The sequence below is a fragment of the Cheilinus undulatus genome, linkage group 17, assembly GCF_018320785.1.
Source record: "Cheilinus undulatus linkage group 17, ASM1832078v1, whole genome shotgun sequence".
NCBI lineage: Eukaryota > Metazoa > Chordata > Actinopteri > Labriformes > Labridae > Cheilinus > Cheilinus undulatus.
In genome coordinates this window covers 27,248,994-27,262,208 of record NC_054881.1, presented here as the reverse complement: position 1 = coordinate 27,262,208, position 13,215 = coordinate 27,248,994, and the positions used below count along the sequence as shown (strand labels likewise).

The 13,215-nt window shown below is 41.1% G+C and overlaps 1 protein-coding gene across 1 annotated transcript in view; it reads left to right on the top strand.

The window, feature by feature from the left end:
* The window catches only part of grin3a (glutamate receptor, ionotropic, N-methyl-D-aspartate 3A), a 77,041-nt gene that overhangs the window by 43,464 nt on the left and 20,362 nt on the right, over nucleotides 1–13,215 (top strand). The window contains exons 5-7 of the mRNA XM_041811182.1: nucleotides 721–1,104; nucleotides 5,290–5,435; nucleotides 12,109–12,224. Of these exons, the coding sequence (XP_041667116.1) occupies nucleotides 721–1,104; nucleotides 5,290–5,435; nucleotides 12,109–12,224 (646 nt within the window). The remainder of the gene's footprint in view (nucleotides 1–720; nucleotides 1,105–5,289; nucleotides 5,436–12,108; nucleotides 12,225–13,215) is intronic.

Sequence of the window (13,215 nt, the reverse complement as noted above, 5' to 3'; positions counted from 1 at the left end):
TTACTTCCCTGCTGATAGGCTGATGGTGAAAATAACTCTACCCTCTGTATCTTAGTATGCCACTGTAGTAGAGGATGCTCTTTTTTTATTCAGAGTACACTGTTCTGATCAGTTTGTTTTATTTTATTTTTGATTCAGTCAATAGTATCTCTTTCCCAGACATCATGGCACACATTTATTGGTATATTTGCATTTGCTAACAGTGCACTGTTGGATCATCAAAATCATTTTTGCCCAATTCATGCTAGGCCATTAGATCAGTGGCTTATTGGTGCAACAAGCTTTTGTTAATTATAGAATCTCATCCTGCCGCTGTGCCTTTTTTGTACCACTCCTTATCTTCCCAAGCTGAAACATATGATCGTTAGCTGAATTGCTGATTAGTACCCAAATGCAACACTCACACAGCTTCAGCATATAATAGAACAGATGGTTACACAGTATAGAGGACACTGAAATGTATTCTAAATCCTTCTATGTGATTTTTTTTCTTTTTTTCATTACATCCTCTTTTCACAATTTGTACAGCCAGACAGGTAAGATCCAAACGCATATACAGATACAGGCAGACTTTTAAAATTGTACATGGATTATATGACTTAAAGGAAGGATGTGGAAAGAGGAAGTGGAAATATACTAAAGTATATTGTGACACTTCTTTACAAAATGATGTCTCTAATTTCTTATTTGTTTTCCAATCCTGTGCCACTTCTTGTCCAGGTTCGGACTCGTGATACAGCAGCCCCCATTGGTGCCTTCATGTGGCCTCTTCACTGGTCCATGTGGCTTGGCATCTTTGTCTCCCTCCATGTCACAGCAGTTTTCCTCACCCTGTATGAGTGGCACAGTCCATTTGGCATGACGCCACGTGGGCGCAACCGTGACCGGGTGTTCTCCTTCTCATCAGCGCTCAATGTATGCTATGCTATTCTATTTGGGAGAACAGTGGCCATCAAGCCACCAAAGTGCTGGACAGGCCGGCTGCTGATGAATCTCTGGGCCATCTTTTGTCTGTTCTGTTTGTCCACCTATACTGCAAATCTAGCTGCTGTCATGGTCGGGGAGAAAACATATGAACAACTGTCAGGGATACATGATCCAAAGGTACAGAATCAAAAATTGTGTGGTATTCCAAATGACTTGGTTAAAAGTTTGATAACGTCTTTCATTTAAATACTCATTTTCACTAATGCTTAAACCTTTTTAGATGAGAGGATTTCACATGTTAGATGTTTTCTTTTCTAGATGTTATTTTGAAGAGGTTGGGATTCTATTATTTAATTCCTTGCATCAATCACGACTCAGCAACATTTGGTTGGGTCTAATGACGGTTGTAAGAGTGGTGCCTCATGTTCAGCCAAATCTCATGAAACTATTGTAATACAGACCTGCTCATTTTATTCTTAGAAAACAAAAATAGAACCAGAGCTACACATGATATAGCCATAGGGCTTGTTTACCTTTAGAAGTAGCATTCCTCATTATTCATAGATTATATAGAATTTAAATTGTGAAGTGTGATTAATTGAAATTCTAAATTGCAAAACTCAAACTTTTAAGTACAAATCAACAATGTAAAGCAATTAATACCAGTGACTTCATTCTGGATGTAAAGAAATTATTATTATTATATTATTATCTTAAGTGCTGCAATACAACACCTGCGTAGTTTAAAGCCATGATTTTCTTCAGAGAGCTTTCTGTGTGAAATACAGAGTTTATTTTTTTCCTTAGAGGATAACAGTGTAACATATAAAAAAAAAGTGCACTGACTGAGTAAAGCAAGGTTAGCAAAGAACAGTCGAACAGTTCTACCAGTCATCACTCTAGTTTGCATAATGTGAGAAACTAACTGGAAAAATAAATAGAAGTAAATGAGAAATTCCTCACCTAAAACAGTCTTAATTTGTCGACCAAAACTAGGACTGAAAATGTTCATCAATTACTTTTTTATCCATGAGGAAGATTAGACAAAAACTTCCTAAAATAGATCTCTCAGGACAAAAATTCTGACAAAGGGTAAGTTTCATTTTTGTCAAGGAGACTAAATGAGACTAAAATGTAGTTTAGCTTTTGTTGGACATTAAAAATCCATAATATGAGAGAGCACAAGCTGTTAGGTAGGTGAATCTTTTGGCATTCAGCTTTAGACTACCAGGTTTTGCAGGGTGCCTAGAACACACACATTGGATTTGCATGAGATTCAAGAAAAGAGAAGGAATGTTTCAAGTCAGGACTTTTTATTAACTAAAACTGGACAAAGATGTATTTCAGTTGTTGTCAACTAAAACTAGACCAAAACTATGAAGGATAGAAATAACTAAAATGTGATATAAACTAGAAGGCTTTTCAATCTCAAGAAAAGAACAAGTTTAATATAGCTAGCAAAATTAACACTTCTGAAATTAAATATATTGAGTAAGATTAAACACTAGAACAAGATTAATCATCCAAAGATGACCTTGACTGCAATGCCCTCAAAGGGACAGAGGGAGCACTTACAGTACAGCTGAAGTGACAAAGTAACAGAGTGTGATTTATGCAATCAAAAGATTAAAATGTTTTAAGATAAGACCTAAATCTGTTTGAACATAGTGATAGATTGATACTGATAGCCCTAGTTAATGAGATGTTGTTTTAAACTGTGAACAATGATTTGAAAATTATTAACTTATTAACTTAACTTTAGCACAAAGACAATATATTTAATGTCCAAACTCATTTAAGAAAAAGAATATACACAACATTCTGAATTTGACACCTTCAGTACCCCAATACTCTACATTTTCTTTTGTGGTTTCAAAAAGAGAGAAAGAAATAAAGAAGCTCCTTTAAGCATCTGCTCCGTTTGTCCTTCTCTCTTCCTGTAGTCACGTTGGCATGTGCCAGTGGAAGGTAAACATTCTGTGCCATTACACGCGCATTGTTAGCTTGTTAAGCCAGTGAGATGTCAAAGAGGACAGCAGGCCACTGTGGAATTATCCCCATTATGATGGATTTTTGGATGAAAGGGACAAGAACAGCATCCTGGTGAAACAAGTTTAAAAGCTCCATTTGCTTTCATTGAATCAGCTTGACGTGTGGTCTTTATCTGCCATTTTTACAACCGCCGAGTGGAACGAGTGGCTAAAGGGTTTTAATATTTAGTAACTCAAAAGTACTCTAATGCGTTAGTTTTAGAAGTAGGTAACGCAATAACGTAACAAAGTACTTTTCTCAGTATGTAATGCAGTAATCTAACAAGTTAGTTTCAAAAGTAATGCTACCCAACACTGTAAATTGAACATGATTATTTCAGATTTGCAGTTGTTTAGTTGTAGAAAGTTCTGGGCCATCCAACAGTTAATATCAAACAGGCAGTCTTTTACAGCAGCTAGGCTTCTAGGGTCCCCAGGGTTTAGGGGCAGGTATATCTGTGTGTCGTCTGCGTAGCAGTGAAAGGGGACTTTTTGATTCTGAATTATTTGACCAAAGGGCAGCATATAAATAGAAAATAAAATCGGACCTAAAACAGAACCTTGCGGTACACCACTGGTAAGAGTCGAATTAGAGGAGGAGTGGTTACCTATGGTGACCACAAAGGTTCGTTCTAAAAGATAAGAATAAAACCAGCTAAGTGCAGTGTCCCTGATGCCCACCCAGTCTCTGAGACGCTCTATTAAAATATTGTAATCAATAGTATCGAATGCTGCACTGAGATCTAAAAGGATTAAAATGGCTCCCTCCCCTCTATCTGCTGCTAAAAATAAATCATTGGTCATCTTGAGGAGGGCCGTCTCAGTGCTGTGACCTGCTCTAAAACCAGACTGGAATTTCTCAAAGAAGTAACTGTGAGAGATAAAAGATAAAAGCTGTGTTGAAAAACCACCTTCTCTAAAACCTTGGATAAAAAAGGTAGTTTTGAAATAGGTCTAAAATTATTAAATCAGAGGGGTCAAGGTTGGGTTTCTTTAAAAGAGGTTGGACCACAGCGTGTTTAAAAACAGAGGGAACTACACCTTTTGCTAAAGAACTATTGATTATTGAGAAAATACTGGGTCCAACCATGCTAAAAACCTCTTTGAGAAATTTGGTGGGAATAACATCAAGACTGCATGTAGCTGTTTTCATCTGGGCTAAAATCTCAGATAAAAAGGACAAGGACACATGCTCAAAACTACTAATATAATTCCCTACTTGTGTTTAAAATATAGGTTGGGGGTTTAATATTGTTTCTTATGCCCTTTACTTTGTTGTTAAAATAGACTAAAAACTTCTCACATAAATCGTTTGAAGCATCACTAAAATGAGAAGGGGAGGGGGTGGTAGTGGACTCTAAAACCTTAAAACTCTAGGGTTAGAATGATGAGCTAAAATTAAATTAGAATAAAAAACTGCCCTTGCACCTTTAACTGCTTTTTGGTAGCTTTTCATCGCTTCTATCCAAAAGTCAGCATCCGTGATGGTGTGAGGGTGTGGCATGGGTAACACACATCTGTGAAGGGTGCTGGAGTAACATATGCTTCCATCCAGAAGATGTCTTTTTTTGGGGGACAAGTAAAATTCTGCATGGATTACGACAGCTTGGCGTAACAATAGGAGTGCAGGTACTGGACTAGCCTGCATATAGTCCAGACTTATGTCCACTAAAAACACGTGGCCAGTTGTAAGGCACAATATACAACGACCCAAGCAACTTAGGATGTACATCAAGCAAGAATGAGAAAGAATTCCACTTTCATTATTTATATGTTATTGTATTTACTCTCCTGACATGTACAGAGAGTTTGTGGAAGAAAAGGTAAAGTGATAGGCACACTCCTGTCCCCAACTTTTCGCTGAAGGTTGCAAATTCAGGGGGAAAAAGTTTGGCAATAAATATCTCATGAGTTTGGGCATTTAGATAGATAGATAGATAGATAGATAGATAGATAGATAGATAGGAAGAGCTCTATTTAAAGAAAAAGACAATTAATGTAAATGCAGACTGGATACTTTGAAAGTGTTTTAGATTTTAATTCAGCAGAAAACTCTTTAATGGAACCACTTTTGTAAAAGCAGGTGGTCTGAGGTAATCAGTGTTTTTTTTTCTTTTAACTTTCCAACTCTCCAAATCAGAAGAGTGCAGGGTTATTGAAAGTTCATTCTAGCAAAAGAAAAAAAATGAAAAGAAAAGAAAATGAAAGAAATACTATTAATAAAGACAGAAAAAACAACTGATGAAAACTAGTAATATTAATACCAATCAATATTTATGCATTTTGAAAGCATTCTAAAGGTAACTTTTGGGTTCATTCTTCTTTCTTGCAGTTGCACCATCCCTCTCAGGGATTTCGATTTGCTACAGTGAGAGAAAGCAGTGCTGAGGACTACGTCAAGAAGAGTTTCCCTGAGATGCATGAGTACATGAGAAGATACAATGTTCCAGCTACACCCGATGGCATTCATAATCTCAAGTAAGGCAATGTTATACTATAAATATTGCCACTGACATTATGCATTCAGGTACACACACTTATAAGAGGGCCTGCTCTGTATTTTCATCACTGTAGTCATCACTGAGCCTGGTACAACCGTCATCTGTCCCTTTTATATTTAGTTGCTATTCAATGAGTTATCTCTTGCTGTCATCATTAAGAGGGTGCAAAAAAAAACACATCATCTCTAAAAAAAGGAGTAGCTGTGCCTGTCCAAGAGAAAACAACATTTGGGGAAAAAAATGCTGTCATTCTCCACCACAAGCTTGCGTGTTTGCATTCACATCTCACACTCCTCCTTACTCTGCCATTGCTGTCATCCTAAGCCGCTTCAACATTCAACTGGCATCCCCATGGAGCACAGCAGAATATAGTGAGAAAAAGCAGCTGGAATGCAGGCCTAGGCAGGATAGAACGCAATTTCAATGGACGAAACAAGATTTTTTACTGAGCTTGTGAAATGATTAGAGGGTTCAAGGGAAAATGTCATCTTTAGAAAATTGCAATTGGTGAACAAGACACCATACAAGCACTGAAATGTAACTTAGCATAAGGTTTTCTTCTCAAGGGAGAAGGCAAGAGTTACAAGATACTGTATTACATCCTATTGTTGATTTAATCATCCACTGCAAAGTGCATCAACCAAACATTGAATATTCAGATTTTATATGACAATGCAAAAAAGTGTTAAAGATGCTTTCAAGGTTAAGATTAACACAGTGTTTCAAGATGTAGTTATTTATGTTTTACCTTAACAGCTCAACTGTTGTTAGAGATTTTACTTTGGTCAATGACATAATCACATTTTTATCATGACATTATTATATTCCTAATTCCATGCACCCATTTTTATTATTGTTTCTAGAAATTGATGACAATTTTGAGGTCTGTTTATTCTTCCTGAAACCCTTAACTGTATCCCCGGAGGGTTGAAGGTTGTTAAAAAAATGAGTCATGTTAATTTAATAACCCAAAACAGATACTTCTGAGTTAAGAGAACGTAAGTTATGTCCATAACTATGGATCTATGAGACCGAACGAGGACCGTCACCACGGTCTAACCATGAATGAAGCCATTCTTCTACCTATCTCGAGACCATAGTATCAACAAAGTCACGTGACTGACCTTAGGAGGCTGGCCTGAGGGCATATAGTACATCCGGGGAAGACGCCTCTTCCTCTTGCCTGGAACGCCTCAGCCTGTTCCGAGCGACAAGAGATGGTGACGGTCCTCGTTCGGTCTCATAGATCCATAGTTATGGACATAACTTACGATCTATTTTGACCTCACTCAGACCGTCACCACGGTCTAACCATGGATGAATCATGGCAATAAGGTCGCGAGGAACTTAAGATTCTGCCTCGTCATTATGTTCTGCGGCCGACATGAGAACAGTGGAGCCGATCGCTGCAGATGTCACACTGACTCTGTAAAATCTAGCAAAGTACATGGTGAGCTCCATGATGCTGCCGCACATATGTCACTGAGGGCCACTCCCCTCAAAGCTGCCCATGAAGTGGCCATAACACACAAACAGCTGAGTATGTGCCTGTCTCAGCTGTCATGTCCGCTCAACATACGCCCTCAGTGCCCGTACTGGGCACAGTGTGTGGAGAGCTATTCCCCCTTGACAGGCTGGTTCAGGATGAAAAGCCTCCAAATCAATAGCCTGGTTCACAGCCTGAGGACTCACTACCTTGGGTAGGAAGAATGGATTTGGCCAGAGAGACACCCTGGCATTCCCAGGTTTCCATCTTAAACATTCATCACTCACAGAGAGTGCATGTAGCTCACCCACCCTCTAAGCCGAGCACATAGCTAAGAGAAAAGCTGTCTTATGTGACAGAAGTTTAAGAGATGACTGTTCTAGTGGTTCGTATGGGGCCCCAGCTAATGACCTCAACACCAGGGGGAGGTCCCATTATGGGGCTCTCAGACACCTGCCAGGTTGTAGACGGCTGGCCCTTTTGAGAAACTGGGACACCAGAGGGTGCTTCCCCATAGAAAGACCCCCTACTCGCTCATGAAACACAGAGATGGCTGCGGTGTAAACCCTCAGGGTGCTAGCTGCCCTCCTTGACTCCAAGAGAGCCTGGAGGAAGTGGAGCACTGAGGCCAGAGGGCAGGTGACAGGGTCCAGTTCTCTGTCCTGGCACCAAGAAGAGAACAGCCTCCACCTCTGTTGGTAATTGGTTCGTGTCGAGGGTGCCCTGGCATTGTTTATGGTCTCCAAGACAGCCTCACTCAGATCCTGAGAGGTGAACTGAGGAGGGGCCAGGCCCACAGCTGTAAGATAGCTGGGTTTGGATGCCAGATTTGTCCCGCTGCCTGAGAGAGGAGATCTGCCCTGAGTGGAAGAGGGCAGGGTTTGCCGGGCACCAGGTGAAGAAGGGCTGGAAACCAGTGTTTCCTTGGCCAGTGGGGTGCTATCAACAGAATCCTGTAAGCCCCCTGACTGACCCTGGTCAGCACATGGGTAACCAGGGGTAGTGGGGGAAAAGTGTAAGTAACCCTTCCGGCCACTCGTGAGACAGTGCATCCAGGCCCAAGGTCCTGCTCTGATAAGTCAGGGAGAACCACTCTTGACAATGAGTTGTTTCCTGTGATGCAAAGAGATCGACCTGCGGTACACCAAAGTGCGCCCACAACACTGTCACTACTTGTGGGTGTAGCCTCCATTCTCCTGGGGGCGGCCACGACCGGGAGAGGAGATCTGCACCCCTGTTCAGGACTCCTGGTATATGAACCGCCCTGAGGGAGGCCAGGCGTGGGAAGGCCCAGAACAGCAGACTATGAGCCACCTTGAGGCATTGGTGAGACCTCGTACCCCCCTGGTGATTTATATGATACACAGTGGCAGAGCTGACTGTCCTCACAAGGACGTGTCTGCCATCTATGAAGGGTAACAGGGCTCTTAGGGCCAGATGAACAGCCCTGAGCTCCAGCACATTGATGTGTTCCTTGTCCCATGGGGGTCTCCAAAGACCCCTCACCATCCTGCCTTCCCACACTGCCCCCCAACCTGTGCGTGAGGCATCTGTTGATACAAGCGTCCACCTGGAAGGCAGGTTTCCCAGGGGGACTCCCCCTGTAAGTGTCCTGTAGCTCCGCCAAGGACGCAGGGCTCTCAAACACGCCTGTGTTACAAGGAGCTTCACACGCCTGTCCCTGTGTGGGTGTAGTTTGAAGGCATTCAGCCACCGTTGGAGTGGCCGGGCCCTGAGAAGACCTAGTGGAACAACCACCACTGCTGCTGAGATCAGTCCCAGCAGTCTCTGAAAATGGACCAGTTCTAAGCGTCTGCCTGCACGAAATGAGCGAAGGGTCCCGAGAATCTTGGTCACCCTCTGGGGCGTCAGAGATGCCTTCATTGTGACCGAATTCAGACACAACCCCAAAAAGACTGTTTCCTGCCGTGGCTCTAGGTTGCTCTTCTCGAAGTTCACCTTGAAGCCAAGTGACTGAATGTGGGTCAGGACCCTCTCTGTGTCCTGCATGACCTGTTCGCGAGAAGCTGCGCATATCATCCAATCGTTGAGATATGGCATGATCTTCAGCCCTGCCCTTTGAAGTGGTAGCAGGGCCGCCGCGACCACTCTTGTGAAGACCCTGGGTGACAGAGAGAGGCCGAACGGGAGAACTTTGAACTCATAGGCTTGGCCTTGAAAGGCAAACCTGAGAAACTGCCGATGCTCCATAAATAAAGGGACGTGGAAATATGCGTCTTTGAGATCGATAGTGGTAAACCATTCCCCTGGCTCCACTGAGTCCAGGATATGCTTTGTGTGGAGCATCTTGAAAGGTAAAACCTTCATGTAAATGTTCAGGCGCCTGAGGTCTAGGATGGGGCGAAGCCCCCCATCCTTTTTGGGGACCAGGAAATATGCTGAATAAAAGCCAGTGTGCTGTTCGTTCAGACTTACCCTTGCAATAGCGTCTTTTTGAAGCAGTGCCATGATTTCTTTGGCCAGAATGCTTGCCTGGATTAGGTCCTTTACCGTTGTCACATGGACCCTGGAAAAAGGTGGGGGCCGCCGCCGAAATCGAAGTCTGTAGCCCCTTTTGACTGTAGCTAGGACCCACGGGTCTGAGACAGTCTTCTCCCAGCCTCCTAAGGTCAGTCACATGATTTTGTTGATACTATGGTCTCGAGATAGGTAGAAGAATGGCTTCATTCATGGTTAGACCGTGGTGACGGTCTGAGTGAGGTCAAAATAGATCACATTCTTAGTTTAAAGTAAACAGTACCCAATCACTTTAAGATTTTTTTCTAATTGTACTCAAATTATTTTACAATCATCTCTTAATCTGCATAGTTGTCCCAAGATGCCTCTGGGCATTATACAGTTTTGTACCGTGAATGTTGCTGATTCAGAGGAGTGCTGCCTATGGGGTGCAACCACAATCTACAATGGTTAGTATACTGAACATAACAGTTCTCGAGTACAACAACACTAGGCATGAATTTGGCCAAAAAATCAATATGGCGATGTATTGTCATGCGCCCCTTGTACGAGTTTTACAAAGGCAATATGGCTGTGTACGCTGTGACGGCAGTTTTAACACATAGGCCTACATCACCCATGGTGCAGTTAGCCAAAAAAGCCAGCAGATAGCAGCAGCCATAGACTTGCAGCCCCAGCACACCTCTCCTCAGACCAAAACAACTTGGTACTTAGATCGGGAACATGGATAGTGTTTATCCAAAGGCAGCTGGCTAAAAGCAAAGATACTGGAGTATTTCGGATTTCTTCAAACAGCAGATAGTCAGAAGTTGAACACGACTCATGCAAGTTAAACACTACAGAAACACCAATCTTGATCAACACAGGACACCAGGCTTATTAGCAGTTAGCAACAACAGCTAGGCTTATTGGGCTAATCAGTGTCATCCCAACCAGCATTGAATGATGCTGTAAACTCAGTTTTCCTCAACTTCTGATAAAATCATGAGCAGCACTAACCTGGCATACCAGGTGGATTTGTTTCACACATTCATCTGGTAAACCACTCATAGACAGCATTTGGGAAAGGGCAGAGCCTTTGAAAAAAAACTTGGAGGGTGATTTGATGAATGTTCTGTCTGTCAGATCTTTACAGGCCAATCAGAGCAACAAAACGGGTCCTGATAAGAAGTGAGAAATAAAAAGGCTATCTTAAAAAGGCTTTGTAGAAAATGTAATGAATTTGTATTCAGGTAGGCCGTAGCTGTCATTAAACACGAGCTGATATGTTAAAACCTTGCTGAGAGTGTTGTGCCCTAATATCTCACCTCTGTGTGACAGGCAGGAGTCAAAAATGCAAGCAGAATGGTTGAAATTTTTCTGACTGGCAGTAATATTACTGGCAAGTGACCAAAAGAAGTATGGAAAAGTGTCTACAAGACCTACACAATGGAGAGATTTTCCTCTTCCCAGTGATTGCTGTGAAACTACCCTTTGGAAGCTCTACAAAGAAGCAACACAAAGCAATTTATTGAAATCCCCTATTGTTGTGTTAAGTGTTTCTACAGCATGTTTTTGAAATGTTTCTCAATTATTGGACCAAATTTATTACAAATTTCAAACACTAAACATATAGTTACCCACATGTGATGTCTATGTCATGTTTTGTGTCCCATGGTTAAAATTGCACCTAAATGATAACCTACGTACCTAAAACCTACATGATTAGGGTTAAGGAAGATATCAAATGTCAGATTTTGAACAAAATTTCTACATTAACTTTTAGTTGTATGTATGCCTTGAGTCCTGGAGCCTTTGCCAAAGTTTCTGAGCTGTGAAGGTGATGAACTTCCTCCAGACGACCCCAACCCTCATTTGTTATCAGTCTTAGTACTCATGTTTCTCATTGCGCCGGTCTTTCAAACAATATTACAGTTGTTTGTGAGTCTGGTGTTGACTATTTTATGTGTCTGTTTTAGACATAGAGGGATGCGACAAAGTGATCTTTCTTCATGCCTCTATAACAGAACAGGCAGATAACAGACTGGTAGTTTTCAAAGTTCTACTCCAAACTTTTCCCATTCCTTAAGGTCAAAGGTGTGATATGAGGACAGAAATGGAAAGAAAGAGTCAGCATAGCAGACAGGGAGTGAGGTGATCATGTTAGGTTAAATTTTTCATGTGCAATTCAGAGGGTTGTTTTAAAAGTCTAGCTTTTTGAGATGGCTCCCAGCAGGAGGTAGTTTTCCTTTTGCTGTGCTAGTGCTAGGGTTTTATTTGTCATCACCATGCATGACTACATCAGTTCCAGTCTAGCTATTGGTTTGCTTGTCCAGTCATCCATCAAAGAGTCACCCAGGGAACATTTCAAATCAACAGTCTACTATCATCACAAACACTTAGTTTGAAATGCTATATTTTAGACTGTGTATATTATACTGAACCAGTGGTTGACTTGGTACCCGAAAAATTGTCAGCATTGAAATTTCTCCGTAGTACAAGATGTTGTGTTGCAGAAAGCTGTATAGTTGGCACATAATAAAGCTGAGTTTCAACTGAACACAAAGAATAAGAAAATCCCTAAAGTCTCTGTGTGTGAACAAACAGCTTGTTTGTTGTTGAATAGAGAGCAGGAAGCAAAGGTGTCACCTATTTGTGCTATATCTGCATTTGCACTTCCAATATATCTACTTTCTCTGTGTTACAGGGCTGACCCTCAAAAACTGGATGCTTTTATCATGGACAAAGCTCTGCTGGATTATGAAGTCTCCATAGATGCAGACTGTAAAACACTCACAGTTGGAAAACCGTTTGCTATAGAAGGTATCACATCAATCAAAACTACTATACATCACGTCTTTTTTAATAGTCACTTAAGATTCATTTATCCTTTTCAAGGTAAGAATGACCAACAGAGAAAACTTATTACAAGGAAAGAGACTATCTCACACACCATTCCAAAACACAGCTGTATAAAAATAAGGCTAAAAAGGGAGCACATGAAACACTGACAAGTTACAGAGATACATAAAACAACTTCAGCTCTGGAATAGCAAGTGGGTTCTGTAGTTACACAGTTTTAGTTCACAGCTTTGAACTCTCTCAGGCAGACAAAATCATTAAATTGTGGTGCAAACTGTTTATTTTATTTTATTTATTTTTTCATGATAAGGGCAAAAAAGATAAAAGTGGCCCAACCAAATTCAAACCTATACAGGGTACCTCATGTAGCTGGGACCTAAGTTGATGATCTGTAGGAGACTGAAGAAGAAAGGCTTACATATTGCTGCTGTGTCCTTATGCTTAATGAAGGCTGGGAAACTGCTTCATAAAGAACAATGTAAAGAGTGTGGAACTTTAAATTGGGATTAAAATCCAGTACATTTACAAGATTTACAACGAGATGAGTTGAATGTTGTGACAGAAAGCTCTGTGACATTATGAAAGCCTGTCCACACCACTGCAAATGGAAAAGACACAGTTTCATTTCAATAGCACTCACTCTGAAAGTTCCTTTCTTTGGAGAGTGCTGTTTTTTTGTATGTGCAGAACTGCACATACACTAACATACAGTCATGGACGAAAGTATTGGCACCTCTGGAGTTTTTCCAGAAAATACACCATTTCTCCCAGAAGTTGTTGCAATTACAGATGTTTTTGGTATACACATGTTTATTTTCTTTATGTGCACTGGAACAACACACAAAGCAGAAGAAAAAAAAGCCAAAATTAACATAATTTTACACAAAAGTCAAGAAACCAATCGCTTCCCATAACTATCAACAAGCTTCTTACACCTCTCAACTGGAATTTT